This window comes from Rhinolophus hipposideros, assembly GCF_964194185.1.
Source record: "Rhinolophus hipposideros genome assembly, chromosome: 12".
Lineage (NCBI taxonomy): Eukaryota > Metazoa > Chordata > Mammalia > Chiroptera > Rhinolophidae > Rhinolophus > Rhinolophus hipposideros.
The window spans coordinates 60,475,326-60,499,873 of record NC_138058.1 but is presented as its reverse complement, the minus strand read 5'-3'; the positions used below and the strand labels follow the sequence as shown (position 1 = coordinate 60,499,873).

Below are 24,548 nucleotides of genomic sequence, written 5' to 3'. Positions count from 1 at the left end.
ACATATTTAAAGTTCTGACAGGAAAATAGTATCAAGTTAGAATTTAATCCTTCAAAATATCTTTCAAAAAGACAAAATAAAGACATTTTTCGGACAAACAAAAGCTGAGAGAATTTCTTGCCAGCAGTCTTGCACTATTAAATACATGAAAGGAAGTTTTTCAGTCTGAAGAAAATCATTCCAGATGGAAACTCAGATCTACACAAAGGAATGAAGAGGATAGAAAATGGTGAAAATGTGGGGAAATATAAAATACTTTGTCAAATTTTAATTTATTTCAAAGACAATTATTTAAAGCAACAAACTTAAATGTTTTATAGGATTTATAATATTTAGAAGTCAAATGTAGAAATAAAACATGTAGAAGTGCAGTATTTTTAAAAGCCCAATAATGGGAGGGAGAAAAATGGAAGTATACTACTGTAAGGTTCTCTCTTACATTAATACAAAAAAAGTATAAAACTGTTTGAAGGTGGACTGTGCTATTAAACATGTATATTATAAACTCTAGCACAGCCACTAAAAAAATTAGGTATATTTAATAAGCTACTGATCATCGAAACATTCAAGTGGCAGTATTAATGTTGGACAAAGTAGATGTCAGAGCAAGGGATAAGTATTTCCAGGAAGGAAGGGTCTTTTCATAATGACAAAGGTGTCAATTTATCATATTTATTATATACCTAATAATAGTTTTAAAATAACTTGAAGCAAAAACTGGCAGAATTAGAAGGAGAAACAGACAATCCACAATTATATAGTTGGCTATTTTAGCATTCTGCTATAGTAGTTGATAGAGTAAGCAGGCATATATTAAATAAATTGATATTAATTTAAATTTTTCTGAAAGAAACCTCAAGGTCCAGATGGCTTCACTGGTGAATTTTAACAAATGTTTAAAGAAGAAAATACCAGTCTCCTATTACAGTAAATAGAGGAGGAAGGCACACTTTCAAATTGTTTCTGGGAGCAGCCTTATTTTGGATACTAAAACCAGACAAAGACATGACCTGTCCCTAAGGAACATTGGCATGTCCTTCAGGAACATATACATAAGAATTCTTATTTAAATAATTGTGAATCAATTCCAGGAACTTAGAAAAATAATAATACATTATGACCAAGTAGGCTTCATTTCAGGAATCCGACGTTGATTTCACATTCAAAATCAATTTTAATTAGCTGCCTTAATGGAATAAAGAAGAAAAATCACAATCTTAATAGGTATAGAAAAAGCAGTTGACAAAATGCGAACTCATTTTGCATTGTGGTACCTCAGCAGACTAGGAATAGAAGGACATTTCTTCAACCTACTAAATGATGAACAGTCGACATGTTGTTTTTATGGTGATGCTTTCAGTCTAAACTTTCTTTCTTAAGGATCATGTACAAAACAACATTGTATTAGAAGTCCTAGCTAGTACAATAAATCAAAAGAAAGAAATAAGTTATAGCAGTTTGAAAGGAAGATGATAGGAAAGTGCCTTTTTGCAGATTACCTGATTATATACATAGAAAACCCTAAGCAACCCTTTGTCCCTTCCACCCCACCCCCGCAAAAAAAAAAAAAAAAGAGCAACTAGAATTAATAAGTGAATGTAGCAAGGTTGCAGGAGGTAAGGTCAATATACAGTAATAAACTATACTTACCAACAAACAATTGGAAAATTAAACTTTTAATAAAAGTATCACAGCATCCAAAAAATGAAAATGAAACAGGGATAAGTTTAACAAAACATGTGCAAGACCCAGGCACTGAAAATGACAAAGTACTGCCGAGAGGATTTAAAGAAGACTCAAGTAAACAGAGAACTCTGCCACGTTAATGGATTAGAAAGGCATGTGTCATTGTACTCAAACTCCTACCTGCGTTTCTTGAACATGCGAAACATATTTCCACCCTTTGCGCTTGCTGTTGCCTCACCTGAACACTCTCCCCACACATATTCACATGGCTTGTTCTGTTTCCAGACCTTCTGAGGTCTTTGCTCAAAGGTCTGTCAGTGAGGCATTCCTTAATTTTCTCATACGAAAACGCTCTATTTCCCATTCTTGTTTATAGCATTATTTTTTTCACTTAGTAACATTTATTAAAGGTTTCTCTCTCTATATATATTTTTAAAATTTATTGGGTGACAATTGTTAGTGAAATTACATAGATTTCAGGTGTACAATTCTGTATTACAACATCTATAAATCCCATTGTGTGTTTATAGCATTTAACATAGACATTTTTATTTATTTATTTTTTGTCTCCCCTCGGGAATGTGAATTTCCTCAACAGAAGGATGTTGCTTACTATATTCAGCGCCAAGTATATAGTAGGTGTGGTTTACTCTCTGCTGGGACACAGATTATAATGTGAAATAGCTCATAGACAATACATGGATGTGGACTAGAAATGCTTATGTTAATCCCTCTATTACATTTTAGGATGTAGTTGGAAAAAGCTGAACTTAGCTTTGGTTCTTTCAGTAATTTTTCAATTACCAGGAACTGCTCCCATTCATGCATTTCAAAAATGAAAATCAGTGGAGTTATGACATGCAGTAAAGGAAAAATAGATAATTTCATTGGACTTCATAAAAATTAAAAACTTCTGTGCAAAGTGAAAAGGCAGCCTATAGAACGAAGGAAATATCTGCAAATCAAATATCTGATGAAGGTTTGGTATTCAGAATATATGAAGAACTCTACTCACCAGAAAGACGACTTGATTGAAAAATGGGCAAAGGACTTGAACACATTTCTCCAGAGAAGATACACAAATGGCCAACAAGCGTAACGTATCATTAGTCATTAGGGAAATGGCAATCAAAACCATAATGAGGTACCACTTCATACCCACCCACTAGGATGGCTTAAAATAAAAGGAAAACAATAAGCATTGGTGAGGATGCAGAATTGTGAATCCTCATACATCGCTAATGTGAATGGAAAACGGGGCATCTGCTGTGGAAACAGTGGTTCCTCAAAGAGTTAAACATACAATTACTATATAACCCAGCAATTCCATTCTTTGTATATACCCAGAAGAATTGAAAACAGGTATTCAAATAAATACATCTACATGCATCAAAGCAACACTGCTCACAAAAGCCAAAAGGTGAAAACAGCCCAAATATTCATCCGCAGATGAGGATAAACAAATTATGGTATGTGATAGAATATTATTCAGTCGTAAAAAGGAATGTAGTTGTGATACAGACTACACTGTGGATGGACCTTGAAATGCTAAGTGAAAGAAGCCAGACGCAAAAGGACAAATGTCATATGCTTCCATTTATATGAGATCTCTAGCATAGGCAAAGCTGGAGAGGTAGAATGCAGACTGGTGGTTTCCAGGGAGTCATGGGAGGGGATATGGAAGGCAACTGCTTAACTTTTGTGGAATTGCCTTTTGAGATGAAAATGTTCTGGAACTAGATAGAGGTGGTGGTTGCACAACATCATGAGGATACTGAATTTCTCACTTTAAAATGGTAGATTTTATGTGATTTTTACCTCAATAGGAAATAAGTAAATAAAAATGGAGTTATGGAACTTAATGTAGGTTAAGGGCATGAGGGTCTGAAGTCCGACATGGAATTGAGACCTGGTTCAGCCACCTATTAACTGTGTGATCTTAAGTAAATTACCTTAAATTTTCTGTTCTATAAAATAGGCATATTGGTACTTCCTTAGAGGATTCTTGTGAATATTAAATGAGATAGTATATGTGAAATGCTTAGAACACTTAATAATTATCCAGTAAATGTTATTAGTGTTACTGGGGTTTTGTTTTTCTTTGTTTTTTGCTGCTACTATTGGTTTGTGTTTTATTTTGTAGAATGGAAATAATAGTATGGACTGGGATTGTTCTTAGAATCTAATGAGTTAATCCATGCAAAGGGATTACAATGGTGCCAGGCACATTTTAAGCTATTGCTATTATATGAAAGGATCTTTAGAGGGAATTATTTTCTTTTTAAATTCAAGTTTATTGGGGTAACAATTGTTAGTAGAGTTACATAGATTTCAGGTGGGAACTTTTTTCTATTCTGCATTTTCACATCTGCATGCAGAAAAACTAAAGTTCATATTGGAAAATGGCCTTTTCAAAATAGGTACTGTTAATGACAGCTAGAACTACACCCCAGACCAAGCTACATTCAAAGGATTATAGGTATGTGGTTCTCATTTCCTTTCCTGGTGTGGTGAGAACTGATTTTCACTTGTTAAAAACCACAGATATGATCATTTAGCTCTAAGTTGTTAAACTTTGGTATATGGAGTTTATTATATAGGTTATTTCTGCCTGCATTAATTGCAGTATATTGATGTGTCATCAGAAGCCAAGCTTTGGAAAACTGACCTATATAGTGGTTAGGAGTTGCAGTTACTCCTCTTGCCACTGGATGGTGCTCTGCAGTATCATTAAGGCAAATATTTTCACAGATAATTGTTTCTCACTTTCCTGAGCAGCTGAAAATTGATAAATGATTGAGACTGCAGGAAATTAAAATACTCGTTTCATCTGGGTCTCAGGAATCTGTGAAAATAAAAAGGGGTAAGTGGGATTTATTCTGTTGTGTTTTTATATAAGCAAAATCTAATAACCACTGGGCCAAACCCTATGATTGCTCTGGTCTGTGGTAATTTAGCAAATGATAGTTTTGCAAGGGAATCTGATCATTTCTCCTGGCAGAATATAAAAGGGTGATGGGTTTTTCTAGCTTCTCTTGGCAGCTGAGCTATTGATTTTACTCTAATCTGTGAATTTTATTAAAAGCTTTTTACTCTATCTTAAGTGTAAGTTTTTCCATACTTAGCTGTGTGTGTGTTTTGGGGGTGTGGAAAGTACATGCTGGAGTGACACAGATATTTACTTGGAAAAAGTACACAGCTGTAAAAGTTGTGCTTGAATGTGACTACTGGGGGTAGCTGGAGGGACTGAGACGGCAGGGGTGACTTGCGGCTAGAAATATAATCATTTGAAGCACTTCAGTAGTGGAGGGAACATATTTGTGAGCGTATATTCTCTATTAACCTACTTTTTATTTCTATTAATGTAACAGGTACAGAATTTTAGAAGTCAGAAAGTACTTCAAGGCTTACGACAGCAGCAGCAGTGGCAACAACAAATCCTTGCCCCATGTCCACCTAGATTACATTTCCCAAACATTGGTTTTGGCCCTTTCTTCTGTTGTTCAACCTCCACAGTCTCATGTCATAATACTTTTAACTATAAAAACAGAACAGTTTTAGAACTTCTCTCGTTGTTATGGAAGATGAAAATTGAATACTTTTATACTACCAGGCATTCCTGGTGCCTCTCCCTTGACCTTCTCAAATTGTTACATGTTTTTGTTAACTGCTAGATCAGGTAGTGTACTGCAATTGTATTTCCTTTCTTGGACAACTTTTTGTTTTTACTGTAGTTTATAGTTTCTTTACTGTTACATTTGCTTAGATTTCAAGGCACTCTATATTTTAACACAAATTCTACAACAGTTGCGTAACCCTCTGAATTCTGCTTTTCATACAAATTCCATTAATACCATTTCTCTTCCTCTGCCTCTTTGGAGGCATACCTCTTGGAACTTTCTTCCCATTTTATTTGTCCTAAATTTGTTTTTTAATGGGGAATATTGGGGAACAGTGTGTTTCTCCAGGGCCCATCAGCTCCAAGTCGTTGTCCTTCAATCTAGTTGCGGAGGGCGCAGCTCAGTTCCAAGTCCAGTCGCTGTTTTCAATCTTTAGTTGCAGGAGGCGCAGCCCACCATCCTATGTGGGAATTGAACCAGCAACCTTGTTGTTGAGAGCTCGCGTTCTAACCAACTGAGCCATTCGGCTGCCCCTCCAGCCTCACTGGCAGCTTGTTGTCTTCAATCTAGTTGTAGAGGATGCAGATCAATGGCCCATGTGGAAATCAAACCGGCAACCCTGTTGTTCAGAGCTCACGCTCTAAGCAACTGAGCCATCCAGCTGACCCTGTCCTATTCTTTTCTCTTCTTATTCTCTTCTGAACTGAATGCCCTATAGGCCAATTTGAACTGCCCTTTACCTCCCTCTCCTGGATTTCCATTCTTCCTGTTCTTGGTAAAACAGTCTCTCCTAGTAGCTGTCTTATAAAAGATGCATGGGAGATAAATATTTTTGAGATCTTTCATGTCTGGAAATACCTTTATTTTACTTGTTTGATTTTGGCTGGATATAGGTTGAAAATACTTTTTAAACACATTATGTTTTTGCATTCTGGATTCTAGTATTGATATTGAGAAGTTCAGAGTTGTCGTTTGTAATTGTTTAATAAGGCCTAGTTTGTTTCTCTGCAAGCTTTTATCATATTATCTTCATTCCTGGTGTCCTGAAATTTCATGATGATATTACTTAGTATAGATCGTATTTTATTCATTATGCTAGGCATTTGGTGGTGGGTCTTTTAGTCTAAAATAGAGTCCTTTGGCTCTGTTAAGTTTTCTTGCATAGTTATTAAATTATTATTTTCTGTATATCATTTTCTCTGTTCCTCCTTGAACTTCTATTAAATGTCAGACCTTCTGGTTTTATCTTCACACTTGTCATATCTCTTTTTGTTGTTTTTTTCTGGGAGATCTCTATTTTCTCTTACATCCTTTCTGTTGAATATGTTATTTCCAGGAGTTTTCTGGTTCAGGTTCCTTTTCCTTCTTTCCTCCCCCCCCCCCCTTTTTTCCCATCCTGTTCTGAGAATAGAAAGGGAACTATCTTTCTTCTTCTGCATTGCCTCTGTTTTCTTCCAGTCTCCCTTTTTGGTTTGTTTTTGCTTACCTATTTTGGTATCTCATTGGAACCTTTGACCTTCATGTTTTTGGCCTGAGGCTTTAATAAGCCGATTGGAAGCTAAGTGGACAAGTGTGGAGCTTGTCAAGTAATGAGTTTCACCCTAAGGGTGAAGTATGTATGTCTTTTCTCAGGTACCCTTTTAATTTGTCTAGAAAACATCATTATCTGTTTATTCAAGTATCTTTTGAATGCTTGCTTATATGTCAGGCATAGCTCTAGGTGTTGGGAATTTAACTGAATTTAAACAGATAAAAATCCCTCCCTTTGTGGATCTTCTATTTTGCAAAAGGAGATAATGAACAATAGAAATAAGTAAATATATACAGTATATTTGAAGAATAAAGATAAAAAATAAGGAAGAAGGATAAGGGATTATTAATAGACAATGGGCATGTAATGGGGGAGGGGACATGTGGAAATGCAGCTTAGGATAGGGGAGCTAGGGGAGGGAGCCATGATGGAGGGAGAAGAGTATTCCAGGTTGGGAGAACAGAATATGCAAAGGCTTTAAGGTGGGAATCTGCCTGTTCTGTATGTGGAACCACAAGAAAGCCAGGAGAGCGAGGTAGTCAGAGTAAGACGATGCCCCAAATGATGAAGTAAGGGTGAAAGTGGGGGAGGGCTTTGTGGACTCTTTGAAGGACGTTTGCTAGTCTTTGTGAAAGATGATATTGTGAGATGGTCAATAAGCAGTTGGGTATCTAAGTTTGGAGTTCAGGGGAGAGATCTGGGCTATGATACAAATTTGAGAGTTATGGGTATGTGGAACTTAAAATGAAAAAGCCATGAAATTTGGGGAAATCACCAAGGGAATGAATGCAGATAGCAAGGAGAAATTCACTTCAATTTTTAGAAAAGGTCAGAGAAGTGAGGAGAAACCAGTAATGAAGATTTGAAGAGTGTCCAAAGAGATAGAAACACCAGGAGAGTTTTTGTGCAGAATAGAATGAAGAACTGCCTTAATTACTGCTAATTAGTTTGAGGACAGACAACAGGAGATGGAGAGAGAAACTCAAGGAGTCTTAAGATGACGTTTGTATCTTGAACAATTAGGTGGGTGGCTTTAAAACAGCCTAAATTCTTAGTTTTCCATTTATACCTAGTTTCCATCCCAAAGATTTTAGAACTTTCAGACTGTGTCCTAATTTCACCTTCAGAAAAGATTTCTGAATCAACATTTGTTGTCAGGTTTGTCATTAAGATTCTAATTAACAAATTGTATGCTTAATTGGAATAGTCAGTCTTGTTCAGATTTGGTCTTTGACCACCAGGCCATTTTAAGGTGATTTTTCTCAGTAATTCCTAGAGAAACAAAAATACAGACTGTTTACATAAGAAACATCCAAATTTATAAAGATTTTTTGTAAGAATTTTGAGCCAAAATTATAACAAAGCAAGATCTCAAATGTCTGGAAGAATAACAGTTTTGTAGTTTCTTTTATACATTTGAGATTAAGGAGGGAATTTAAGGAAGATTACATGAAGGTGAGAGAAAGCAAGGTGGGGATTGGATTACAGGATAGTTAAGAATATGTGCTCTCTTGAGGATGGTTATGCTTTATTTAGAAGGAGGATCTGAAAAGCATTTCAGAGGTGTGTGTTTACCTAGCTGGACAGCGCTTGCTTAAGGCAAATATAAACCTTTCACTGAAGAATTATATGCCTCGCCCATGACTACCCACTATGATCTGCCCAGTTAGGAATTTAGGATCCGGCCACCCTGTGAGGTGACTTTCCGTAGAACCCCTTTTTTGTCCACAGGCATAATCTGAGGTTTATAAATGCCAGGCAAGTGTAGACATAATCTGAGGCTGTGAGCGTAATCTGAGGTTTGTAATGCCAGGCACCTGACCCCTTTTCCCTTTTGATTGGGTATGGGAAACATAATGGGGCCAAGCTGAAGATTTGGGTTCAAGAGCAGACAGATTCTGGAGGATCTGCGGTACTTTTGCGTGATGTATTTTGAAGCTCTGTGTTATTAGATACATAAACATTTAGTATTTTTATGCCTTCTTAATTAATGTATCCCTCTGTCATTATGAAATGACCCTTTTTATCCTTGATAGTTTTCTTTCTCTCTGCAAGCTAGTGGACGCTATATATTTTTTCCTACTAGGCAACATCTTTTTATTCCTTTGCATTAGATATTTTAATACTTTTTTATTTCCTAATTATAAGAACTCATTCTTTCTATATAGCTACTTCTTTTACCATCTTGGATCTTATATTACTCAGGTTTAAGATGCATTTGCTCAGAATTGCATACTAAGTGAATATACAGAGCCAAACATACATAGATTTTCAAAGTGTGTTTTCATTCCAACTAGTTCAGAGCCATAGATACAATTTACCTTTTTTTTTTTCTGTTGTAGAAAAAATTTACCTTTTTTTTCTGTTTTTTTTTCTGTTGTAGGAATAGACTTTAAGATCAAAACAGTTGAATTGCAAGGAAAGAAGATCAAGCTACAGATATGGTAAGTGATGCTAATTGACTCACTTTATGGAGTAGAATGCCAAGTCTGAAGGTCTTCTCACTCGTTTAGATTCTGTGAGACTTCCCTTTCTAAAGCTAGCGATCACGTGACCTCCTTTCAGTGAAGTAAAGAAATGACTGCCATGGACTTTGGAGTCCATGACATCTGGCCGAGTTTTTTTTTACCTTTTCCACGTACCTTGGCCAAGTTGCATACCCCTGTAAGGCTCTTCTTATATCTTCCTATGTAAAATGGAGGTAATACCTATCTCAGAAGATTGTTATAAGGATTTTATGAAATCTGTGTAAAGCCTTTAGCCCAATACTTTGCTCATAACACGCCATATAAAAAGTTAATATAATCCTTTTGGTGCTTTGATAGTCTTAAGCTAAGATTTCTTTAGCATGTTTATAACTTTTTATAGGCAGTGTTTTCACTAGTTTCTGTAGGGCTTGGCCCATAGAAGTACAATAAAATTCTTTAAGTGTGTATTCAGGTACGAATCATAGACTTTAAAATTATAATAGCAGTATTTTTCAGTCAATATTAAGTGTTTTACATATATGTTTTAACCCATTAAATATTCATAATGACCCTGTGAGATATGTTACTCTATTTTTTCAGCCTTATTGAAGTATAACTGACATACCATAAACTGCACATATTTAAAAGTGTACAAATTGGTAAGTTTTGACATATGTATAAACCTGCGAAGCCATCATCACCACAATCAAGATAATAAACATAGCCATCACCACAAACATTTCCTAAAGCTCTTTGTAATGTCTCCTTCCTGCCTACCCCTGGTCCCCAGGCAACCAGTCCTCTGCTTTCTGTCACTATGGACTAGTTTCCATTTTTTATGGAATCATGTAGTGTTCTTTTTTTTCATCTTTTTTTTTTTTTTTCCTTTTGCTGAGGAGGTATGTCTGGCTTCTTTTACTCAGCCAAATTATTTTGAAAATGATCAATGATTTTATGTGTATCAATAAGTTCATTGTGTTTTATTGCTAAGTAGTTCATTGTTGATGTTTCACAACTTGTTTATTCACCATAAAGCTGCTACAAATCTTTGTATAAGTACATGCTTTCTTTTCTCTTGGATTATTCCTATTTTTACGTATAACGAAATGGAGGCATTTTGAAGTATAATAGTTTAACCAAGGTCTTCCAGCTGTCAATGGCAGAGCTGGGATGCTTCACCTGCTCAGAATGTAGGGTGAGAGTAGTTCTCAATTGCTATCCTGCTTCCTAAAAATAGTGCAGTTTGGGGCCGGCCCGGTGGCTCAGGCGGTTAGAGCTCCATGCTCCTAACTCCGAAGGCTGCCGGTTCGATTCCCACATGGGCCAGTGGGCTCTCAACAAAACAAAAAAACAAAACAAAACAAAATAGTGCAGTTTGTCAGTTGGTTTTGCTGCTCTTTTCAGCTACTATCGGTTTTCTTTCTCGATTGGCAGTCAACAGTTGTGTTAAATTTGAATTCATGTTATCTTGGGTTTTACTGTAATAGGACTTATCATAGAATGATTTTGAGGATGAGTGGTACATCATCCTCGGAGCAGTGTCTGATGCATAATTAATGTTCAATAAATCATAGCTGTTATTGTTTCGGGATCTACCATTATGAGGTTAGAACCCTAAGAACATTTTATTTTATGATATGAGCAGAGGTGGAAGTTAGTGAAGATCGCAAAGCCATAGTTAGAGAGTTAGAAGGAGAATTAGGAGAGAACAGTGTCTCGGAATTCAAAAGACAGTTTCGGAATACCCTTTAAAAGAAGCTACTGATTAGAAGAAGTAGGATGTATTTAACCAGAACGTCTTCATTACCTGATCATGTAATTAGAAGTATAATCTTTATGACATCTTTAAAATGTAATACAAATTTATACAAAATTTAGACATTTTAAAGCATTTCCTAAATGTAATGATTCTCTTGGAAGCACAATCTGCTACTTGGTGAATATTGATTTTTCCTTACTCTTTAACTGAGCAAATGAACTGTCTCATATTCTGTCTCATTATAATTAAAACTGATCTCAAGGAAAGAAAGGATGTTGGTTAATTCTGAATTTCAACCAGCTCCTTCCCCCCCTTTTATTTGTTTTTATTTTTAGCCCTTTGCCTTATCCCAACCTTGACTGGCTCTACATAATGGTTCATAATGGTTTGTGTTCTAAGCCCCTCCCAGGCTCTGCCACACTGATTGGCTCTTTTATCAACTGCATCCCTCTGCACACACTTTCAGCCAATAATTTTCAAACTTTTTTGACAGAGGTAATTTTACATTGTGGCTCTGTGACTCAGTGTGTATGTATATGTAACAGATACAAAAGTGCCCAAACAATACTTTTCCAAATCCATTTTCATTTATATAATACATAGAACCTTTGCCGTACTCAGTTTGTCTTATTCCTCCTTCTGCATTGTCTTCCATAAACTTTTCCTTGTTTCTTGACCTTGTGGCTTTAAACATTTTCCCTCCTCTTATCGTCGTAGTCTCTGTAGCTTTTAGAAGTAAGCAGTAACAACTAACATTTGTTTTTTAAAAGAGAGCCTTCCTGAGAACATACTCTTCTGGGACAGTAAATTCTCTGGTGTGACCTTCGAGATTAATCTAGAAAAGATTTCTATTATACCCAACTAAAGTATAGCACAGAAATAGTAACATTTCCAATTTAGAGTTGTTTAACTTGTAGACATTTTAATAGAACTTTTCTCAGGTAAAACACTTCAGAAGGAAGATTTGATTTAGTCTAGGTTTTCTTGTATAGAGTTGACTTGATTTAATTTGAAATAGCCATTTTTCTACAAGGATTAGAAATGAGTGGTTAGTTATAATTTGCGATTAGAAGTTTTATGCCAACTGATTTTGTTTCTTGCCTTGAGTTGACATGTTAACATTCCAGGGACAGAGAAGCCATATAGCTCCCGGTTAAGAGATCTGGAGAATACTGCGGTAATTCAAGAAGGCTTTTAGCATGAAAAACCCATTACTCATAACTTATGATACACTAAAATTCTAAACTGTCCTCAATTTAAATGCTTTGCTTCCATTTACTGCTAAAAAGCACAGTGATTTTTATCTCTGGTTTAAATGAATATATTCAGATTCTTGTTTCAGCATAAAAATTTCCTGTTCTGTGATTGAATTTTAGTTTTGGAAACTCTTCAGCCTGTGCTTCGTTTTGTTTTTCTTTGCTTGAATGATCTTCTCTTGCTTTCTTTTCAGGAGTCTTTTAGTCTATCCGTTGCATAAGGGTGGAGACGGGTCTCACCCTGGCCAAGGCACATGCTGTAGGCCTAAAGTTAGGTTCTTTGGCTGATAGAGAAGTGTCTGTGGCTTTTTAAATCCCAGATCTTTAGAAAGTTTCACTATAGTATCTTTTGCTATCTACATTTTTTCACAGAGTAGCGGGTCCTGCCCAGGAAAACAGCCATAGTGAGTTACTTCAAATCAGCCTTTTGTTTTTGTTTTTAAGGGTGGGGAGGGGTCAGAAATGTTTGCCACTGTCAGCACCATCAGCGCAGTCTCCAAAAATCGGTAGTATGCCATTGTAGAAGAATTAACCATTTACCTTCATGAGGTGTCAGGTACTTGGGAGTCATCTTCGATTCTTCCCATTCCCTTAACCCCAACATCCAATTTAATTTCACAAGCCCTGTTTATCTCCAAAATGTGGCTAGCATCCATATAAATTTGCCATCTCCATTGGTACCCCACCCCCAGTCAAAGCCACCATTACCTCTTTGAATCGTTGCCATAGGCCTTAATATCCTAGCAGGTCCTTATTCCCCTTTTGCTGTCTTCCTTTGAAAACTCTAGGTTCTGACTGCTGCCCCTTCTGACCTCACTCTCACCAGCTTTGCTACAGCCACTACGGCCATTTTTCCCTCCCTTGAGCATGCCAAGCATGTCCCCATCTCAGGGCCTTTGTATGTCAACTGTTCCTTCTGCTTGGAATGCTTTTCATCAGATATTTACCCTGCTGCCCTCTTTGTTCAGATCTCAGGTCGGCGTTACTCCTGAGAGAGGCCTTGTGTGACGACCAGCTAAAGCAGCCCAGTCCTCTCTAGTCATTGTCGCATTGATCCTACTTCGTCTTTGTCATCGTATTGTTTTAGTACCTAACTTACCGTATTTGTAAAATGTGTTCATTATTGTCCCTCCACTAGAATGTAAGCTTTTTGAGGGTGGAGTCAGTGCCATTTGTCTGAATTGTGATTATACAACCACCACCTAGAACATAGCCTAGTAAATATAGATGCTCAATAAATATTTGTTGAGTGAATGACTTGGGGTAATTTCTGTTCATACTCTACCTCTCACTCACCTTAAGCATCACCTCGCAGGAGAGGACCTCCCTGATGGTTCTATCTAGATTACCTACCCCTTCCCTTTACCCCATTCTTAATCATGCCACCCTGTTTACCTTGTTAGCATTTATCACAATTTGGGATTATATATTTATATACTTGCTTATTCCTGTCCCCACAGGAATGTAAGCTCTGCAGGACAGATGTCAGGCTTTTGACTTCTGACTTTTTTTTTCTTTTTTTGGTGAAGATAAAGTATAATTTAAACTGATAGTATTTTGGATTTAGAGAAATTGTATGTCTATTTATGAGGAAATCCAGATCTTGTTAAAATAAAACTCAAGTGTGAGAAATTTGACATCCTAATTTATAAAGTAAGGAATGACTTCATTATATTACCAGAAACACAAAGTTAGGAAATGTGGGGTCTCTTACTTACGTGCAGAGCAGATTGATGTTGTGTCTGGCCTGTTTCAGTGCTGTCAGTGCCTAGACTAAAAATAACTGTCGTAATAGCAGCTAGAGTACACAGCTTCCCTGACCCTGAGTGGGGGACTAACAATTAAGGAAATAAGCTATTTTAGTTCCTAGGAACATAGCACTCCTTTTGTAATATGTCAAAGGGAAAAAAATAGGACTTCAGAACATTCTCTTAGCTCTGTATCTATTATTTTATGTAAGGCAAATTCAGTGTCATTGGTTTTATAGCTTCAGAAACCTGATTATTACACATAGGATTAAAAGGAAAAATACTTTGAGAGGAAACTCAGGTGAGTAGTTTTATAAACAGGCTTTCAAAACCCGTGGTGCCGTAAAAAGATATTGTGAACATATACAATGTTTAATTGCTCTTCAGGTATTTAACATCTGTTTTGCTTATTGGAATGAATCTGCTGCCCTGGGTGTATGTGTGTGTATGCAAACCTAAAAATAATTTGACCCATGAGTAAGCAGCTGTGGCTATTTTTAGCCCTGGGCAGAGGGTCACCAGTTAGCCCAGAAGTAGTGAGCCAAGGGCTCTGTTCTAGTTTGAAGTAAATAGTTGATTGCCTTAAACTTGGTGGGAGCTGGTGTAATGAGGACCCGGGCGGGACCCAGGAGGAGGATAATTTGAGATCCAGGAGTGGAGGAGCCAGATCATTTTGAGGGGTGGAGACTGTCCTGTTGAAAAGTGGAAATGTATGAAATGTAAATGAAAATGGGATATAGAAAGCTTAAAAAAAGAAAAAACTTAGCAAGGAGAGCATATAAAAAGAGGGAAGATATTTGCATACAAGGGATTTTGGAAGATGGAGGGGACAAAAATCAAAGAACAGATGAAAGTGGTATGCGATGGATCAAAATAGAAACTTACTTTGAACCTAAATAGTGATTACTCTTCTTTCAGGATGGGGGAGACATTAATATTTCAGTATCTTCTTTATTGGTATTTTGTAAATAACCAGCATTATAATATAAACCTCTCTAGATGTTGATTTAGATTTAGCTAAGTAGTTGCTCTTGCAGTGTGTTCTTTCTTGGTGGAGAACTTATTCATAGATTTGACACTGAGTGTGTATGAGGTGTGATCACAAAATATGGTGAATGCTGCTGCCGAGTCCCATCCAGCGGAAAGGCAGGGATCTTCAGTACGGGAAGCGATGCCTGGAACCTTAGTAACAGTGTGTGACAAGTTTTGACTTGTTCGGTGCAGTCAGTCGGGTGTGAGCTACGGTTGAGAGATGTGTTTTAAAGTGTGTCATAAGTCATCTTCCATTATGACAATGCTCCATGTCACATATCGCTTCTGGTATATATGGCAATTTCTGTCAAAAACATTCCGGTGTGTCCTCATCCATCTTACTCACCGGATCTGGCACCGTGCGACTTCTGGCTCTTCCCCAAAGTAAAAATGACCATGAAAGGAAAACATTTTGAATCGATTCAGGGCATTGAGTTAACCACGGCAGCACAATTAAAGACACTCACGAAAGAGGACTTCCAGAACGGCTTCAGAAAGTGGCAAGAACGATGGGATAAGTGTGTTAGAAGCGAGGGGGAATATATGAGGAGGATTGATAGCAATATGTCGTTTACTGCAATAATTTTTTAGTTTTAAACATTCAGTGTATTTTTTTGATCACATCTCATGTAATTTGCTAATTGTGTAAAGGCAGTCCCAACTGCGGCCCGCAATCCACTGTTAATTGGCCCGCAGCAAATTCCAAAAATATATTTAGTTTACTTAAATAAATCAGGTGAGGCAATATGGACTTCACCTCGAGTGAGGGGCCCAGCTGTTTGTGTATTTTACCGCATATGGCGTTTGGTGAAAAACGTTGAGAAAAGTTTGGACACCCTTGGTGTAAGGTGAATGAATGGAAAGGAAGGAAGCATATAAATCACTAGATAGTGTTGGGGGTGGTATTCATAGTGGAGTGCAGTGTTAGGTCTTCTCCCTAAATTGTTCCTTATGACAAAAATTGAAATACAAGTTTTCTCTCTCTCTCCCAGCCTAGCGCTTTAGCGTCTAGGTCCTCCTGTACACGCCTTGTCTTGGATAAGTACATTTCCAGCCTGGTTTTTACATAGGAAATGTCATCCGCTCTCTGAGAGGATAGAATTATTAGTGAATTTATACTTATTACCAGTTCAGAAAAGAACTCAACTGATTCTGCTGTGATGAGACAAATTTTTAATTGTATTTTTCATGAAATCATTTATAATTATACCTGATTTAAGGCACTTTGTAACTAAATAGGTTTGGAATTGAGAAAAATGGTAGATGTAAATATACTATCTCTAAAGGATAGTTCATTTACTGTGCTAAATTTGTAAAATTTGCCTATACAGTAAATTCTTGGCGGTCAATGCAACGAAAGGGGCAGGGAGGGAGGATTACCCACAATAAATTATATTATTCTTTATAGAAATAATGTAAGGAAAGGGGGAAAATAGATTATAACACATATAGATAAGTTTTCACAAAACTATTTTGTGTGATGATTCTTAATGAGTTGACATGTTAAAGGTAATGAAGATAGAAACTGTGATCTAAAAATGTAAATAAACATAAAGACAAATTGTGTGTGTGTGTGTGTGTAGCCCCCTACTGGTTTAACTGATTTAAGGATACAACCTAGAAGACTTGATAGCATGTCTTAGATGGTTTTTCTTACCTGGCGTTTCTTTTGGCAGTTTTTTGGATAGTTATTGCATTATCTCCAGACTCTGCTTCTGCCCACACACACCTGTTTTCAACACAGTAAACAGAATGATTCTTTTTAAACCCAGGTTATTTCTTTTTGCAAATGCTCCAATAGACTTCCTGTCTCAGGAAAAGCTGAAGTCCTTGCAGAGGCCTATGAGATCCTGGGCAGTCTTCGTTCACTCCCATCCCCCACCCTTGATCTCATACTAATCTACCTCCACTTACTCCCTTCCAGCCACATTGACCTCCTTACTATTTCTCAGCCACACCTCAGGCCCTTTGCACTTGTTCCCCCCAGATATGTATACGGTTCACTTCCTTATTCCCTGTGTTTCCCTCACCACCCCATTTAAAATTTCACTTGCTTGTACCACCTCCAACATCAGCCCCTGGTCTACTTTTTGTCTGCTTGGCACTTTTCACTTTATAAAGATGGGTAATTCCACAAGATGTATAATTCCAGCAAGTCAGTTGATTCCCCCCAATAGAATGTAAACTCCATTAATAGAGAAATTTTTGTTCTGTTTACAGTCTTTGCTCCAGTGCCTAGAAAGTGTCTGACATAGAGTATTTGCACAATAAATATGTGTAGAATGAATAAATGGGATTTTTCGTTATTTTAAGGGCAGGTCATTATACCTTGAGATGAGATAAGCAAGCGAAAGTGGTGAGAGTCTCTAAAAGATTGAAAAGTCCAGTCAGGTCTTTAACTTGGCTAAATTAAAAACCATTTTATTTTAGATTTATAAAAAAATAGGCTGCAGGCAAAACCAGGGTTTTTCTGTGAAGCAGCTTTGAGTACAGCTTAAGCACAGACATTAACTTGAGAGATCTCTGAACGTTACAACACATCTGCAGAGATGGTTTTAACTTAGAATATCTTGAGAACACAAATTTTTAGTCACATAATAACATTACATCTTTGCATATTTTCATAGTACAGATTGCTTTGGGGTTATCTATAACAAAGAAATTATAGAATTTTACTTTAGTTATTCCTCCTGATTGTGAATGACATAAAAAACAACAACAACAAAAAAACGATCTAGGGAGGTGAAATATCTTCAAGGTCACCCAGCTGAAAGAATGGGAACCTGAGGATCAACCTGGATTTGATTCCAAACCCATGTTCTGTGTGTTCTTATATAATGCCCAGCACACAGTAGACACTCAGTACGTGTTTGAATTGATGGATAAATGGCAGATGTGTGAACATCTTAATTGCATCCCAGGATTGAATGTAAAGCATATCGATATATTGGTAATTCTGTTATATTCCTGGCTCCTCATATTTTAGGCACATTAAGAATTACTTAAAAATATGTGTGTGTTTTTAAGGTTCACATAACTGAATTGGAGTGCCTTGATTTTAAAGTTTAGTAACGAACCTGCAAGGTAAGATTCTGAAATACTGACTCATTAGCAAACATTTGAGTGCTTATTTACTATATAGATACTGAGGGTGCTGCAGTGATGAAGACAGATAAATCTTTGCTGGAACTTTTAGAGGGCGTGGGAACAAACAGTAAAGAAATCTGTAATACGTGTTATGCAGAGAAGTAAAGGAAGGAGATGGAATGGAGAGCTACCTGACGACTTTAAATTGGGTGGTCAGAAAGGGCTTCACTGACAGTGATGGTTAAAATGGGAAGATGAGAGGGGGAGCCAATCATGTGCCTGCTGTGTGAACAGCTAGTGCAGCAGCTCTCAAATGGGAACAGCTTGGGAATTTGAGAACATGAAGAACATTTACTGTCGCTGATCAGGGAAAGGAGTTCCTCAAAATGTGGGGGGCTGGAGAAAAGTCAAATCCTGGAACCAAACGCTTTGTAAACCTCAGGGTAGGGATACTGGAATTGGTTCTGGTTATAATGAATTGCTATTAGACATTTTGTTTTTTTAAGCCTAGTCATGTTTTTCATTTATTTGTTTTTGTAATGGCCTTATTGAAACATAATTCACATACCATGTAATTGACCCATTTAAAGTGCCCCAAACAATAAAGTATATAGTTAAATAGTTTTTTAGTATATTTATGAGGCATATTCACCACGAACATAATTTTAGAACATATTTATATTCCCCCAAAGAAATGCCATATTCTTTTAATTTTCAATTACAGTTGGCATTCAATATTATATTAGTTTCAGGTGGACAGCATAGTGATTAGACATTTATATAACTCAACGAAGTGATCCCCCTGATCTGCATATTCTTTAGCAGCCAACCACCATCTCACCCAAACTTCTCAGTCAGGGCAACCACACATCTACTTTCTGTCCCTAGGTTTTCCTGTTCTGGACATTTCATATAAATGGAATCATAGATTATAGATTATGTGGTCTTTTGTGTCTGGTTTCTTTCACTTGATATTATCAAGGTTCACCCATGTTGTAGCATATATTAGTACTTCATTCCTTTTTATGGCTGAATAATATTCCATTGTATAGATGTAACACATTTTATTTATCCATTCATCAGTTGGTAGACATTTAGGTTGTTTTTACTTCTGGGCTATTATGAATAATGTTATGAACATTCCTGTATTGTTTTTATGTGGGCATATGTATTAATTTCTTTTGATTATATACTTAGGAGTGGAATTGTTGAGTCATGCAGTAGCTGTATATTTAACATTTTGGGGAACTGCCAGACTGTTTTCCAAAGTGTCTACATCATTTTACATTCCCACCAATAGTGTATGAGAGTTCCAATTACTCTACATCCTCACTAACAGGTGTTATTGTTTGCTTCTTTGATTATAGCCAACTTTTTGTGGGTATGAAGTGGTATTTTGTAGTTTCGATTTGCAATTCCCTAATGACTGTTGATATTTAGCATCTACTCTTCTGCTTATAAGCCATTTTTGCATCTTCTTGGGAGAAATGTCAGATCCTTTGCCCATTTTTAAATTGGTTCATTGTCTTTTATTGTTGAGTTGTAAGAGTTCTTTTATATTCTGCATATAGTAAGTTCCTTATCAGATATATGATTTGCAAATATCCCATTTTGTGAGTTTTCTTTTCACTTTCTTGATAGTGACCTTTGAAGTACAACTCTAATTTTGAAGTCCAGCTTATCTATTTTTTTCTTTTGTTGCTTGTGCTTTTGATGACCTCTAAGAAACATTTACCAAATCCAGGATCATAAAGATGTCCCCCTATGTTTTCTTTCAAGAGTTTTTTAGTTTTAGCTCTTACATTTAGGTTTTAGATCTGTTTTGAATCAATATTTGTATATGGTATGAAGTAAGGTCCAACTTTATTCTTTTGCATGGAGATACCCAGTTGTTTCAGCACCATTGTTGAAGGGCCTGCTCTTTCCACCATTGAAGCTATTGGAAGTTTTAAGCAGAAAACTGATGTGATCAAGCATACATTTAAAGAAGATCACTCAGGCTGCTATGTAGAGAACATCAGCACCTATATCTGAATGTTTGAATGCCAACAAAAGATACTTAGAATGAGCAATCAATGCCATAGAAGTAAGAGCAGAAACATGTGGTGTCCAAAAGGTCCTGAGAATAAAATGTTTCAAGAAGAGAAAATGGGGGCCGGTTCGATGGCTCAGGCGGTTAGAGCTCCATGCTCCTAACTCCGAAGGCTGCCGGTTTGATTCCCACATGGGCCAGTGGGCTCCCAACCACAAGGTTGCCAGTTCCATTCTTCGAGTCCCGCAAGGGATGGTGGGCTCCGCCCTCTGCAACTAAGATTGAACACGGCACCTTGAGCTGAGCTGCCTCCCAGATGGCTCAGTTGGTTGGAGCACGTCCCCTCAACCACAATGTTGCCAGTTCGACTCCCGCAAGGGATGGTAGGCTGCGCCCCCTGCAACTAGCAACGGCAACTGGACCTGGAGCTGAGCTGCGCCCTCCACAACTAAGACGGAAAGGACAACAACTTGAAGCTGAATGGCACTCTCCACAACTAAGATTGAAAGGACAACAACTTGACTTGGAAAAAAGTCCTGGAAGTACAGAGTGTTCCCCAATAAAGTCGTGTTCCCCTTCCCCAATTAAAAAAAAAGAATAAAAAGAAAAAAATGGTTAACTGTAGAATCCTGCCGAATGATTAAAATACATAAAAAGGAACTAGATATTAGATTGGATAATCAGAACGTTATTGGAAACCTTTTCGGTAATAGCTATCAGATTAGAATTGATTAAGGAATGAATTTGGGGAGAAATGAACTAGAGATAACTCGTTAAAGAAGTTTGTTGGGAAGCTTTTTTTGTAGGTGTAGACAACTTTGTCCTAAAATTTATATGGAAAAGCTAGAATAGCTAAAAGAATTCAGAAAAATAAGTAGGGATATCAGTCTGTTTAGTTTTAGGTCTTAGCTATGGTGTGGTATTGGATAGGGTCAAACACAAAGGTCATTTATTGGAACAGAATAACAATAAAAATAGCGGGCTGGCCTGGTGGCTCAGGCGGTTGGAGCTCAGTTTGATTCCCACATGGGCCAGTGGGCTCTCAACCACAAGGTTGCTGGTTCAACTCCTCGACTTCCTCAAGGGATGGTGGGCTGCGCCTCCTGCAACAAACAATGGCAACTGGACCTGGAGCTGAACTTTGCCCTCCACAACTAAGACTGAAAGGACAACAACTTGACTTGGAAAAAAGTCCTGGAAGTACACACTGTTCCCCAATAAAGTCCTGTTCCCTTCCCACCACCCCCCCGCCAAAACTAAATAAATAAAAAAAATAAAAATAAAAATAGCTTGAACAGCAGTTTACTCATCTTTGCCGAAGGTGCAAGAGCAGTTCAGTGAAGAAAGGACATTTCCTTAATATTTTTAACAAATGGTGCTAGAGAAGGTGGACATCCGTAAGCAAAAACATAAAACCTCTACTTAAAATTCACACCTTGTACTAAAATTAACTCAAAATATATCAAAGTAAATATAAAATGTAAAACCATAAGACTTTTAGAAGAAAACACAGGAAGAAAATCTTTGAGAACTAAGACGAGGTGAAGAATTCTTAATACGTGACGCTAAAACCACAATCTATAAAAGATAAAAAAAATCTGTCAGTTGGATTTCAACAAAATCAAAAAAACCTTTTTCTCTTTTACAAAAGACCCTGTCAAGAGAATGAAAAAACTAGTTATAGACTTGGAGAAAATGTCCATTTCAAAAGGTTTCATACTACATGATTCCATTTATGTAACATTCCAGAAATAACAAAATTATAGAAATGGAAAACATTATTGGCCAGGGTGTAGGGAATATAAGGTGGGGGGGTTATGCATCAGTTTTCTGTCTTGTGATGGTGATTACACAGACCTATACATGCGATAACATTGCAGAGATCTTAACTATATGCGCAGAAGAGTATCTGTGAAAAATGAAATCTAAAGTCTATAGATTGTACCAATGTCAGTTTTCTGGTTTTGCTTTTGTACTGTGATGTAAGATGTTACTATTGGGGAAAGCTGGGTAAATGATACACAGAACTTCTTTGTACTGTTTTTGTTAATTCCTGTTAGGCTATAATTATTTTGAAATAAAAATTAAAAAAATAAGTTTGCTGGGAAGGAGAACAAAAATGCATTGTTAGAGAAATGTGGGGTTGGGAGTAAAGATGGGGGATACAAAAACCTGTATTATATATGTTGATGAGAATGATCCCTAGAGGAAGATATTGGTGATGCAAACGAGAGGAAAATTCCAGGAACAACATATATGTCTTAAATTATTTGCTTGAAGGCATTGAAAAATATTATTTACATACTTGTCTTGTTATTTATAAATGAGATTATCTTTACAACTTTTTATAAATAATTTTAAAGATAAATGTGGCTATGCTATGGTGTAGCCCTTTAATGTTCAGAAATTGCACATGTTCTTGTATTGTATTATGGAACTAGATTACTAAAATAATGGAATTCCAAGAGATTTTAACACGTTTTCTAGTGTTCATTTTTAAATAATTATTAAGAGCTTTATGTATCACTTTCTACTGTTTTCCAGATTTTCATCTAGTATAAGTAGGTCATTAGTTCCCTTTCACCAAAAATTTTTATATATACACACGTTTATGAATAACCGTAATGGTTTACCATTTAAGAATTAAATGAGTGGTGTTTCTGTTTTGCATCGTGGCATATAGTGGATTTTAATCTCTATCTTACCAAACTATTGTTTTGCTTTTTATGTTGAATATAGCAATATCAAAATGCTCAATAGAATTATTGCTGTTTATTTCAGGGATACGGCGGGCCAGGAGCGGTTTCACACCATCACAACCTCCTACTACAGAGGAGCAATGGGTATCATGCTAGTATATGACATCACCAATGGTAAAAGTTTTGAAAACATCAGCAAATGGCTTAGAAACATAGATGAGGTAAGATGTAGAAATTGCATAAACCCTTCATAAACACACATTTGTGCTTTGGTTGAGAAGAATAAGTATTTTAATTGATCTTTTAAGGATATAATCATTATTATTATTATTATTATTATTATTATTATTATTATTAGGTACTATCATTATTATTGAAGTCATTGTTGAGCGTTTCTACTTTTTAAAATTTAATGTTATTTTTTTGCCTACCTTTTCCTTAAATTTTTGGATAGGTTTATCTGGGTCCTCATCCAAGGCAATTAGTAAACTACCCAAAAACTCTGTATAACCATCTTATAAGATAGAAGCTACCAGTGGTTTTACAGACCTCTCTAAATGAATTCTTTCTCGGTTAATTTTTATTAAATGAATGGATTATGTTTTCAATAGCAATTTTAAAACTTATTTGAAGTTACAGAAATGTCATATCGCTTCTAGACATTTTGAAAGCTACAGAGTACTGATATGGTAAAAACCTAACCAAGAAAATAAGTGCCTTATCATTGCATGTGAAGATCAATTTTTATAAGGTTAAGTTGTATGTCAAAGCATGTCTGTTTCTGTTATAGCATAGGTAGCTTCTTGCTAGAATTATTTTTCATGTCTTATTGCTGCCTTCTAAACTTGGAATTTCATTAAGACTAATTCTTTAAAAGCAAGTTTTGACTGAGTACACAGAGACGAAGGCTTAAGCCAGTATTAGACCCAACATAATAATGTCTTCATAATGTCTTCAATGGTAGTAATCCTAGGGGCTCATTAATAACTTTTCCAATACTATAATAAATCTTTAAGAAGAAGTCTGTTAGTATTTAATCAGTTAGCAATACACACGTTTTGAAACCAAAAAAGGCTCCATTTTGGATTTCCTTAGCCTTTTTTTTATATTATATTTTGGCCAAGTAGCGTGTGTAATAAAAGCAGTTTATATAGAGACTGTGCAGTGTTGCTCCAACGACCAGTTTTCTGAGTCTGTGACATCAACAGGATGTCCTGTAATTTAATCCTATTCTGACGCTAACGACCCAGCCTTAGTGTCAGACTCCACAGGTTTAAGGACACCATTTCACAATACTACCCTTTCTTCAAATGCAGTTTTGGGTCCCCCAGCCTACGCACACTTCTGTTTGACTTGGCTACAAATTTAGGGGTTCCCATGACCCACTTCAGGTTTAATTGTTTGCTAGAATGACTTACAGAACTCAGGAAAGCACTACACTTACAATTACAGTTTATTATAAAGGATACGGCTCAGGACTAGCTAAATGGAAGGGTTGCATAGGTAAGGTATGGAGGTTGGGGGAAGCAGAGCTTCCATGCCATCTGTGGACATATGACACTCTCAGCACCTTGGTATGTTCACCAATCTGGAAAATCCCCTAAATTCCTTGTTTCAGTTTTAATTGAGG

At 36.6% G+C, this 24,548-nt stretch overlaps 1 protein-coding gene across 1 annotated transcript in view; it reads left to right on the top strand.

Moving 5' to 3' along the window:
• The window catches only part of RAB10 (RAB10, member RAS oncogene family), a 68,341-nt gene that overhangs the window by 35,372 nt on the left and 8,421 nt on the right, over positions 1–24,548 (top strand). The window contains exons 2-3 of the mRNA XM_081069646.1: positions 9,221–9,281; positions 23,001–23,139. Coding sequence (XP_080925772.1) covers positions 9,221–9,281; positions 23,001–23,139 — 200 coding nt within the window. The remainder of the gene's footprint in view (positions 1–9,220; positions 9,282–23,000; positions 23,140–24,548) is intronic.